Source organism: Zingiber officinale, chromosome 6A (assembly GCF_018446385.1).
Source record: "Zingiber officinale cultivar Zhangliang chromosome 6A, Zo_v1.1, whole genome shotgun sequence".
NCBI lineage: Eukaryota > Viridiplantae > Streptophyta > Magnoliopsida > Zingiberales > Zingiberaceae > Zingiber > Zingiber officinale.
The window spans coordinates 18,718,590-18,730,110 of NC_055997.1; the positions used below are offsets into that span (position 1 = coordinate 18,718,590).

The following is an 11,521-nucleotide window of genomic DNA, read 5'->3' on the forward strand; positions in this document are numbered from 1 at the left end:
CAGATCCCATGCGTGCACAAATCTCCACGCAGGCGACGGTCAAATTTTTGAACATTTTTAGTCGATGAGCAATCGTGGCCGTCTATCGGATCCATCGAATCCATCCCGTGATTCGCTATCCTGTCACCGGATGGGTGTGGTTACCTCCACCGCCTCGTCGGCATCGCTTTCTCTCAGCGTGCGCACACGTGGAAAGGTTAAGTTTGGCGGGAGGTGACTCCAAGCGAGGTTTTGGACTCTCCCATGGAAGAGGACGAGAGATCCGTGCGATAGAGAGGGCTGCGAGTGGAGCGAGAGAAGAGGAGGAGAAGGTTGTGGGTGAGGGGGAAGAGAGTGGAAGAGCACATGGCGGCGCACGTTAATGTAGGCCGCCGGATGGTGGCTGCGCTGGCTCTGGCGATGGTGGCCTGCTTATCGTGCGCTGTCGCGGGGCGCGTCGGCGGGCCGGGAGAGACGCAGCGGTTGGAGGTGCGGCGGCACCTCAAGCGGTTCAATAAAGCCCCCGTCAAGAGCATCAAGGTGCTTGGCTGTGCCCTTTTCTAGGTTTTCTCATTCATCGATTTTTCCGCACTTTTTTCCTCCTCTTTTGTTACTTCAATCTGGACGAGATTTGTAAAAAAAAAAACATCATTTTCTTCAATTTCTTTCAATTTTGTTCAATGTTCTTCACTTCAGTTTATCGAACTTGTGCTGTTTGATATTTGGGATTTTCCAGCTTCGACGATGTGTTTAGGTCAAGTACACATGGTTTAAAAGGGCAAATAATTAATATGCCAGTTTTTTCTACTTCCAGAATGCAGCTTTCTGCTATCATTTGCTGATTGGGAGTGTTGCTCAACATGGTGGTTGCTTTGACAAAATCTCTCTAATTTAGAGTTATCTTCCCATCAAAAGTTTTAGATCTTTATGTGTGCCTGATTCTTTCTTTTCTTTTTACAAAAATTCGATATGCTATTCTCTGTTGTTTAATGATGATTCTCTGATAAATTACATAAATAAGCAGAGTCCAGATGGAGATACCATAGACTGTGTTCATGTGTCTCACCAACCAGCCTTTGATCATCCTTTCCTCAAGAACCATACTATCCAGGTTTATCTCATTGCATACAAACTCCCTACTTTTTAATCACCTTTGACGGTTTCTTTACCTGACCAATTTCCTTAATGCTAAATTCTTATAGACGAGGCCAAATTTCCACCCAGAAGGGTTGTTTGATGATAGCAAGGCAACATCAGATAAGAAAACTTCCTCCATGGCTCAGCCGTGGCATCAGAATGGGAGATGCCCTGAGGATACCATCCCTATCAGGAGAACCACCAGGGATGATGTATTACGGGCTAGCTCCATTAAAAGATACGGGAGGAAGAAGCATAAAAGCTTTCCCAACCCCCTATCTGTCGAGCCTGACCTTCTCAATGAGAATGGACACCAGGTATCCTGATCCGAAAGTACCACCCCTTTTAATTTCTTCCCCTTTCTCAATGGCTTTGTTGTTATGATTCTTCGAGTAGCATGCAATTGCATATGTAGAGGGAGACAAATACTATGGAGCAAAAGCAACAATTAACGTCTGGCAGCCAAAGATCCAGCAAACCAATGAGTTCAGTCTCTCTCAGCTCTGGATATTAGGGGGCTCTTTTGGGCAGGATCTTAATAGCATCGAAGCTGGTTGGCAGGTATGCTTTCATTCTACTTTCATATAAGAGAAGGGCTTACAGTTTCATTTCTATTGGTGTTCTGATTTTAGGTCAGCCCTGAGCTGTATGGGGACAATAACACTAGGCTGTTTACTTATTGGACTGTAAGTTCAATGCCCTTTCTCTATTTATTTTTTTGAAGTCCCACATACAAATAAGATGAAGTTATCAGAAATTCTTCACTTCACAAGGTCATTCATTGGGTGCTTTGTTTGTAATCAATTTTTTATAGTAGTTTTTGTTTTAACATGGAATTCCAGAGCGACGCATACCAAGCAACAGGATGCTACAACCTGCTGTGCTCTGGTTTCATTCAAATAAACAATGCGATCGCAATGGGTGCCAGCATCTCCCCGATCTCCAACTACGACGGTTCGCAATATGATATAAGCATACTGGTTTGGAAGGTAGATTCCCAGTTCACATGGAACGCCACCAAAATTATCTATTGAAATAGTGGTATTAACATGATTGTATGAACCTGAGCAGGATCCCAAGGAAGGGAACTGGTGGATGCAATTTGGGAGGGATCATGTGTTAGGCTACTGGCCTTCTTTCCTCTTCTCATACCTCGCCGACAGTGCGTCCATGATCGAATGGGGAGGGGAGGTTTTGAACTCAGACCCAGACGGGGAGCACACTTCTACTGGGATGGGCAGTGGCCATTTCCCTGAAGAAGGATACAGCAAAGCAAGCTACTTCAGGAACATTCAGATAGTTGATGGCTCTAACCATCTAAGCGCCCCGACGGGGGTCGGATCGTTCACGGAGCAGTCAAACTGCTACAACGTGCAGAACGGAAACAATGGTGATTGGGGGCAGTACTTCTACTATGGAGGACCAGGCAGAAACTCTAATTGCCAATAGAGAAACCAATTGGGAATCTCCTTTCTTCTTCAACTTTGTAACATTCAAGCTAAAGCCCTCTTTTTGCTCCTAGGCAGTTGTGAAAAGTAGCTTCGTTTAGTGGTTTTGGCATGCCAAAGGCGAAAGTCGAAGAAGGGGTAATTTGATAAGGGCAATAATCAAGAGGCGCCTTTTATTTGTTGAAATTGCTCTTGTTTATATGGTGCAAATAGTTAGACTTTTCAAGTGGTTAATAAGTATCTAATATTAAAATTTCAATTGTGGCGTATAGCTGTGGATATAGCAGAAGGAGGAGCATGATGTTGAAGGCGTTCGCATTTCTCCTTTCGTCGCCCTAGTAAACTCTCTACCCTTGAATCACAACCGTCCGATCAAAAAAAACAAACAAACAAACCGTCCAATCCAGAATGCAAAAGGGCAGCTAACTACCACATCCGTTCGATTGAAAGCTGAATCGATGGAATCGCAACGCATCGCCTCGAAAAGACAGCCTCAACATGACGGTGGTATGCATCAATTTTCTATAAGGCCACATTCATGACCAATTTGAGATATACCATCACGCATATCGTCAATATTTATGACGCCTCACTCGCATATCTTCAAGGCAACGTAGTACAACGATAAGGTTATCTGAATGACATTAGTTCTAGGGAATTCAGTCAATTAGTGGACAGGAACATATTACTGTTTAGTCAGTTAGATATGAGTCTTTTTCGGTTAGATTTAAAGGAGAAATTTGTGATATAATAAATATTGGAAGCCTCCACGTAGGATCAAATGGTCAATCATTTTGTGATTAGGTTGGTCAAAGTCCAGTCGAGTTAATGCGATTGTGGACAACCGATTAGATTATACAGACCCCCAAAGATGATAACTCATTGCACTTGAATCCTCTTAGTTCAAAGGCATGTTGCCAATTGTACCCTCCCGACTCCAGAGGGTTATGTTTCCTTTGATTCGGTTCTTGTCTGTCAAATCTAGAAAATGTTCAGCTAATTAGATGAGTCTAATCATAATCGATATGTTCCATCCAAACCAACACTCTCAGTTAGTTCAAAGACGCTCGATCGGTTGGACTCCCTCAATCCCCAAGGATCATGCTCCCTCCGAGTCCATAAGTCGATCAACCAACTCCTATCACCTTCCGGTCGGATCCTTCCAACTCTAGGGACTCGACTCTCCACTATTCCCTATAGATAACAAGTACATCATCAGACCAGGGGGCTCCACCCTTATATTTTGCACTATCCCACTACGTCTCCATTAGCTAAACTCCTCTTAGGTGGTTAGGCCCTGCAAGCCTAACGGGCTTCGTAGTTCATGGGCTAACCCCTCAATAAAAGTTGCACATGGGATATCATAAGCACGTGAAATAGTATCACTATATAAATACTACATAAGCGATGAGATTGATCAATACAATAAATATATAGTGATTTGACATTTTGATATGATACCTAATTAATGAAAAAGATCATAGAGATATTATAAAAGGGGCTTGCTCCTACAAGCACATGTACGCTTAGTCTATGCGTTCATAATACATTTTCCTTCTACTGTTCATCTTATACATCTCCTCCACCTCACTAACTTGAGCGTCAGAGTGGTTGCGCCAAGACACTCCCTGACCTACTTACTAACACTCATTCCCTCTCTATTTTATGGGTTTGAAGGTGTCCCTATTTCGAGATCTTCTCCCTGTCAACCTTGAAGCCATATCACCAGTGGACTAGCTTTCATCGATTTCAGACAGAATCAATGTGGATTCAATGAGTTCACCTAACATTCACCTTGTAATAGATATGACAGTTTCTACAATACATACGTAATATGTTTAAAAATATTCACGTTGTAATAGTTATGATTTCATAGTTACTACAACGTAGATTTGACATGTTCATCTAATATTTATATAGTGACAGTTATAAAATTATAATTATTACTACATATATTTAACTTATTTCAAAACGTAGCTGTTATAGTGCAGAATCGACATATTCATCTAACATTCATATTATACCAGTTACAAAATTATAACTATTACAATTTAAATTTATTTTATTTTACAATATACAACTACAATACTATAACTATTACAATTTAAATTTATTTTATTTAACAATATTTATATTGTAGTAGTTATAAATGTCATAGCATTTATAATTTCATAGCTATTATAATAGGCCCGGATTCATAATTTAATATGATAATAATATTAAATAGTGTATTTAAAAAAGGCTAAATAACTTTCAACCCCCATGTGTTTTCCATCCAAAAATAGTTTGCCCCCCTATATTTAAAAAATGACATTTAGCCCCCCTATGTCTTAAAGAAAAAAGAAAAAAATAATAAATGATCAAAATAACCTTTACTTTTATTTAAATGTTAAAATTATGGCTAAATAACTTTAAACCTCTCTTATTTTCCATCCAAAAGCAATTTCCCTCCTGTATTGAAAAAATGACACTTAGCCTCCTATGTTTAAAAAAAAAATAGTAAATGACCAAAATAACTTCTTTACTATTCTAAATGTTAAAATTATTCTAACTGAAACATCCTTATTTTTACTTTTCTGTTTATCTAAAAATCTAAAAATCTAAGATTACCTTGAATAAGGATATTTCAGTTAGAATAATTTTAACATTTAGAATAGTAAAAGAGTTATTTTGATCATTTACTATTTTTTTTCTTTTTTTTTTCTTTAAAACATAACGGACTAAGTGTCATTTTTTAAATACAGGGAGAAACTACTTTTGGATGAAAAATAAAAGGGGTTTAAAGTTATTTAGCCATAATTTAACATTTAAATAGCAAAGTAAAAGTTATTTTGATCATTTATTATTTTTTATCTTTTTTCTTTAAAACATAGGGGGATAAGTGTCATTTTTTAAATATAGGGGGACAAATTACTTTTGGAAGGAAAGTATAAGGGGGTTTAAAGTTATTTAGCCTTTAAAAAAAGGGCATTCATGATTTAAAAAAAAGGAGCATTCATGATTTTTTAAAAAATGAGGGTGTTTTATTTTAATATTTTTGACCATTTGATAGTATGAAATATAAGGGCGCCTCTTTGATATGTGAAAATTCAAAATTTTCGAGCCGCTTTACGGAAAGCTCCTACATAATTTTTGAACAATTAAATTATTTACAAAAATCTACTAAAAAATATCTATGATTATTTATTCACTTCCATAACGGGGGTCATAAATTATTGGTTGTGGTCCCAGCTTTTCTTGCAGTTCAAACACGGGTAACCGATGGAGTGCCGTCTCTCCCGTAACGTTTTTTTCCGCAGCTCTGCTTCTTGCCTCTTCTCTCTCCAATCATCGGCAGAGTTTTCGTCTCCTTCGTCTTCTCTTATCTTCGAAGAAACCGAAGCGACCGCTTCGCGACCTCGCCCGAGCATTTAGGGCTCTCGATCCGCTCTGTGATAAGGAGGAGGGAGCTGAAGGAGAGAGAGGGAGAAGAGATGCGTCCCAGCCTTTGCCGGAGCTGCCTTGCCTTCGCCCTCAAGTTCTTGCACTTCTTACAGACCTTCGTCGGCGCCTCCGTATTGATCTATTCCCTGTGGGTGCTCAATCGTTGGCGTCGCCATGATTACCTCAGTTTCGATCTCCCAGATCTCCCAGCGCCCTGGTGAGCTCCAATCGCGCTTTTCTCTGTTGTTTGCGCGTTTCTTCTGTTTGTTTATTATTATTATTGTTGTTGGTTATTTTAAAAAAAAAATAATTTCGAACAGGTTCGTGTGCGTTTCGATGGGTGTTGGGATTTTGATATGTTTGATTTCGTTGATTGGGTATCTGGCAGCTGAGACGGTTTATGGATGCTGCCTCTGTTTCGTATCCTTCAAGTTGATCATGATATCCGTGTGTAATTCTAACTTTCAGATTGTATTGCCGGATTCGATTTAATAAAAAAAAATTGTTATTTTTGCTCTCACTTATTGCACTGGTTAATTGATTGTTGATTACTTCGAATTTTATGTTTTTTTTTTTTTACAGAGGAACCAAACCTAGTCAGAAACATGTTGTGCTAGTATCGTTATGGTTCTGCCTCCATGGTATTCTTGATGAACTCAAAGTAGGAAGAAATTTCAAATTTTGTGAAATGTTAACCACTTACTGGCGCCATCTTATTCTGGAGCTAAGGTGGCCTATCCTGCTATTAGTTCCTTTTAACACTTATGCCATACCTAGATATAGGTATCTACTTTTATTTATGCTGTATTAGGGCTAATTGCTCCTCATCGGTTCAAAGCATAACTTTCATAACACATGAAAATTTTAGTGTGTCAGATTATTATTTTCTTGCACAACTATAGGGCTTGGATTTATGTGATCACATAAATTCTGTTTACTTTCTGAGTCTCAAGGAAATTTTATTAGGCACAATTGTTCTCCATCTGCTAAAGGTTAGTGGCTTGAACAATTTGCCATCAACTCAAACTAACACTATATTATGAGGGGAATGAGATGTGGATTAAGCAGAGGTGGTTACAAATAATGAGAAGTAATAGAGAAGGAGTAGGTAGATTGTACCTGTTCATTTTAACATGGTGGAAACTAGGTGGCTAATTATGTCGTATGGTTGTGCAGTATGGTGAAAAATAGAAGATATGCTTGTAGAGGATATGCTATTTCAAATGGCTAATTATGTTGAATGGTCGTGTTCAAGTGGTACTTGCTATATGAATCAATGTGGCGAAGAAATGGAGTTACAACTATCCAAGTCTCAAAAAAGTGATTCAATTGGTGTGACATTGTGTGATACTTCTTAGATATATAAGATTGAAAAGGAATTCACAATCAACAAGGAAACTATAAATAATGCTAAAACCAAGCAAACTACTACTAATGTAACACATCTATGAATCTCATGGAGAGTTCATTCTTGTCTTAGGATGAAATGCAAGCTGAATAGAAAGTAGTTTCTTTATCAACAAACAAGGGAGCAATGTGCAAGAACTTACCCTTAGGGAGGAAACAACTAGAAATGACAATGTTGGTGAGTTGGCAATTACGATGAAGACATGACAAAAAACCATAGAGGCAAGGACCATGATGGTGACTAGCACTTCCCTCTAGGGGCGTAAATTAATAGCTTGTTCATGAACAAATTTGGTACCCAACTTGATAAGAGTTCATTTTGTTCATTTGGTAGTGGGAAATATATTAAGTAAACAAGCTAGCTTAAATACTAATGAATCTGGCTTGTTAACATTCATGAACAAAATCGTAACAATTTTGAATAATAATCTTAATTTGTTTATGTTTTTATTCAAATATCTAAAGAATAATATTACATTGTTTTGTAATTTCAAATTTATGTATATAGTGTTAAAAATGAGAAAATGTATGGTTCATTTATTAGATTTTTTTTTACTACATTATAAGGACAATAATTTATCTAGTTAAGCTTACTAAAAAGCTCAAGCTCAGGTTGAGCTCAATAACATTTTTAGTAAACAAGCTCGATAAGAAATGAATAAACTTGAACATAATCAAGTTGGCTTGGCTTGAGTAATTGCTCCCCTCTTCCCTCATAAGTGTTTGCCTTCTCTTCCTGAACTTCATGCAAATCATTATTCTTGAGCAAAACAAAGACTAACTTTTTTTTTATGCCTTTTAGGGATTCATACAATGGGTTTCTTTAATGTCTTAAATCCTCAATAAAATAAAATTTTGTTCAATGCTGTTGGAGTTTTAGAGATAGTACAACAATTTTGTTTCACAGGAGCACTAATGTGTTTTAAGTATCACTGAGAGTCTTCACAGTTCTGTTAGATTTTCTTCTGGACACTACCACAGCACTAATTGCTGAGCACCAAAATGTTGTTAATCAGAAATAAATCAGATAACTGTAAGATAATTCCTAAAAATAAAATTTTGAATAGATTGATGTTTGGCTTAAATATTAAGTAAATAATGGTTAGCTGTGAATATTCTGCATAAATAATTGATCTTTAATTTTAAAGTGCTTGGTTCATCGGCTTTTTTCTGAGCAGTGCAAGTACCAAAGTGTTCATCAAGGTTTGTTGCTGTTGGAAAACATAATCATATTTCCTCACTCTTGCCTTTGTGTATTTACTAGAAGATATAGGATTCGAGCACAATAATATCATAATATTCTTGTAAATTACGTTGCATATTATCTCCTTAGCTTAGATGGATGACAGCATGCAATCTTAACCGTCATGCTTATTGTACTAGAAGTGGCTGTAGTGGGGCAGCTAATGCTAAATAAGCACTGGGAAGAGGTAAGCATTTGAATTAGAGATGATTGTTAGTATTATGTATTTATGTTAATGTCTAGCAATGTTGTCTAATTCTATCATTTGACAGGAACTTCCGTATGACTCCACTGGAGAACTAAAACATCTACGAGTGTTTATAGAAGATAACATGGATATTTTCACATGGGTTGCTGTTTGTGTCATTGCTACTCAGGCAAGTATCCAATTGGTGGATGTTTAATATTGTAATTCTAATTATTAGTGACGGGTACTTCCTACATGCTTGAGACTTGGTCAATATAATCGCCTAATCTTATATTGTATAAAGGTCAGTCCAGTGCACGAAGCCCCCGCCAATGCTCACGGGGAAGGGTCTATATTACAGTCTTACCTTGTTTTACAAGAGGTTGTTTCCGAGACTTGAATCCATGACCTCTGAGTCACACGGCAACAACCTTATCATTGCGCCAAGGCTTATCTTATATTGTATCATTAATTATTGGTCCTACATAATTTATGGAATGGCTAAAACATCCATAGGCATTTAGAGAAGATTCATCACTTCTTGAATTAAATCAGACCTGGGCATAATATATTATTTTTTCTCCATATGAATTGTAATCCCTGCAGTGCATATTCTGTGAAATTATTATAACTGTCACTGCTCATTCTTGTGTTCTAGTATATGTTATTTCCACTTTTTTTTTACAATCCTTATTTCTGTGGAACAGGCTCTCTCACTTCTGTTAACACTGATATTGCGTGCCACGACTGCTCATAGAAGGGTTACATACGACAGTGATGAAGATTTTGTTGTAATTAGGCAACCACTTTTGGATCCAAAAGGGGTAGGGCCCTCAACCTCAATTGACGTCAGGAGATCTTACTATGACAATTGGAATTCTAGGATGAGACAGAAGGTACTTTGGTGCCATGGCTTTCATTGTTCTATCCTTGTTTTATTTATGATGCTTGAATGAATGAACCCTAGAGTTATGGAAAGGGTGTACGACCTTAGGTGGTTCAGCTAATCAACAACTGTTTCCATATGATGAGTTGAACAATTAACAGAGTAGGCTCATTCCACATTAGGGAGTTATACGAATATGAGTGCTAAGGATTGGTATATTAATATACTGGTTGGGTTTTAATGATATCATAGTTATAGAAGGTCCATTATATCTGAGATGCTAAGATGTTTTATCTCCAAGAGAGCAATCTTGATTTCAACATAATTCATGGATCCTACTCTGAATGATTGTAATTGTAGATGCATAAGGGGTTTGGGTTGCACCAATAGATTAGAGCTTGGAACTAGCTGAAGTCCATCACTCGATATGATGGAACCAGTAAGGCAATTTGAGTAACAATCAGACTAATTCTTTAAGAGATGAATACTCCATCAGTGTATGTTTGGGAATGAATCAGGGTATTGTTTACTATGGAAGCAATGGTTATTTTAAGCCAATGCCTGGTATCAATCATGTTGGTGCCATGATAGTGAAAAAAAAAAACTACAAGGTTATGAAGGCGAAGAGAAGTAAAATATGGAATTCTATCTCCATGATAGGCAACATGAATGATTTGGTCAATGGCCAATTGTCACACTGGCATACATAATTAAATCGCCAATAGATAGTCTTTTGAAGAAAAGGAAAGGACACATCAATATCATTTTCTCCACCAATTTGAGCATAACTAACCTATCCGTTAGATGCTTGATTTAATGGAAGTAGACACTTTGTTTTTTTTTCCCTATAGACTAGAGAAAAATTGTATGTTTTTATTGAAGTTGACTAACTTCCTATGCACATATCAAGTAATTTAGTGTGGTTCACATCTACAAGAGCAAGATGGATCATCCAACAAGTTAAAACCTAAACTTTTTGGATCATTGGAGACAACATCATCTCCACTCTTGAAAAATCTTTTAATGGACTTGATCAGTGCGGAATATCGATTCTTTTCAAGGAAAAATAACTCGTGCTTGCAACTATGAATACAAATATTTTGGTTCATATGCATATTTTGAATATTTTGTCAGGAACAGTTGCTAGACTTCTCACAAATAAAATGTTCTGGTATTTTATAGATTATGAAACCTACATGTTCCTTCCTTTTGCCACAATACACACAACTCTCTGGCTTTCTCCAATGGTGCTCAATTTTGACGTCTTCATTTGCATTTCTTTCTTGTTACATGATTCGTACATCGCATTGAATCTTATTATACTTTGTCGCAGTATGGGCTCAACCAAAGTGAATTCTCACAAAACCCTGCATTTAAGATGGATACAGGAAAAGGAAGATGGTGACATATCCTGTAAGCAGTAGATTCGGAACTGAAGCTGATATTGTAGAACATGTTTGGCAGGTAAAAAAGATGTGTAGTCGCTTGTATCATATTTATTGTCATTGTCCTGGACTCGTGTCCATGTGGAGCTCTGCGGGTATCATGCTGCTTATATCTCCTTTTTATGATGTCCATGTCCGTGCCAATTTGCCCGTGCTTTGAGATTGCTTGCCCCATGTGTTTTCTCAGTGTTTATTGTTGCTGCTCTGGCATTTGTCCCGTCCCTTCTTGCTGAATTGAAGGCAAATTCTTTCTATGGGAGCACATACATTTCAAGCATCTTCCTACTACGCTATTAGGTTGATGGGGGATCAATGTAGGCGAGAAGAAGTTTGGTATAATTCTAGACATGAGAACATTAAAGAAAT

At 37.5% G+C, this 11,521-nt stretch overlaps 2 protein-coding genes across 2 annotated transcripts; both read left to right on the forward strand.

Moving 5' to 3' along the window:
- Nucleotides 1-238: 238 nt before the first annotated feature.
- On the forward strand, nucleotides 239-2,823 carry LOC121996009. Its single transcript, XM_042549810.1, has 7 exons — nucleotides 239-519; nucleotides 1,004-1,090; nucleotides 1,182-1,433; nucleotides 1,513-1,677; nucleotides 1,749-1,802; nucleotides 1,959-2,105; nucleotides 2,188-2,823. The coding sequence occupies exons 1-7, from the start codon at nucleotides 346-348 to the stop codon at nucleotides 2,563-2,565; spliced, it is 1,257 nt and encodes a 418-aa protein (XP_042405744.1). The 5' UTR covers nucleotides 239-345; the 3' UTR covers nucleotides 2,566-2,823.
- Nucleotides 2,824-5,794: 2,971 nt separating this feature from the next.
- Nucleotides 5,795-11,285, forward strand: LOC121996013 (tetraspanin-18-like). Its single transcript, XM_042549816.1, has 6 exons — nucleotides 5,795-6,204; nucleotides 6,308-6,407; nucleotides 8,744-8,824; nucleotides 8,910-9,014; nucleotides 9,532-9,720; nucleotides 11,044-11,285. The coding sequence occupies exons 1-6, from the start codon at nucleotides 6,038-6,040 to the stop codon at nucleotides 11,113-11,115; spliced, it is 714 nt and encodes a 237-aa protein (XP_042405750.1). The 5' UTR covers nucleotides 5,795-6,037; the 3' UTR covers nucleotides 11,116-11,285.
- The last annotated feature ends 236 nt before the right edge of the window (nucleotides 11,286-11,521 follow it).

Bases quoted from the DNA above. Each gene is read 5' to 3' on its own strand.
- LOC121996009 (XM_042549810.1), top strand. From the start codon at position 346: ATGGCGGCGCACGTTAATGTAGGCCGCCGGATGGTGGCTGCGCTGGCT. The intron at 1,091-1,181 runs GTTTATCTCATT...AAATTCTTATAG, and splicing joins TCAAGAACCATACTATCCAG to ACGAGGCCAAATTTCCACCC. The intron at 2,106-2,187 runs GTAGATTCCCAG...GAACCTGAGCAG, and splicing joins TAAGCATACTGGTTTGGAAG to GATCCCAAGGAAGGGAACTG.
- LOC121996013 (XM_042549816.1), top strand. From the start codon at position 6,038: ATGCGTCCCAGCCTTTGCCGGAGCTGCCTTGCCTTCGCCCTCAAGTTC. The intron at 9,015-9,531 runs GCAAGTATCCAA...TCTGTGGAACAG, and splicing joins TTTGTGTCATTGCTACTCAG to GCTCTCTCACTTCTGTTAAC. The intron at 9,721-11,043 runs GTACTTTGGTGC...ACTTTGTCGCAG, and splicing joins ATTCTAGGATGAGACAGAAG to TATGGGCTCAACCAAAGTGA.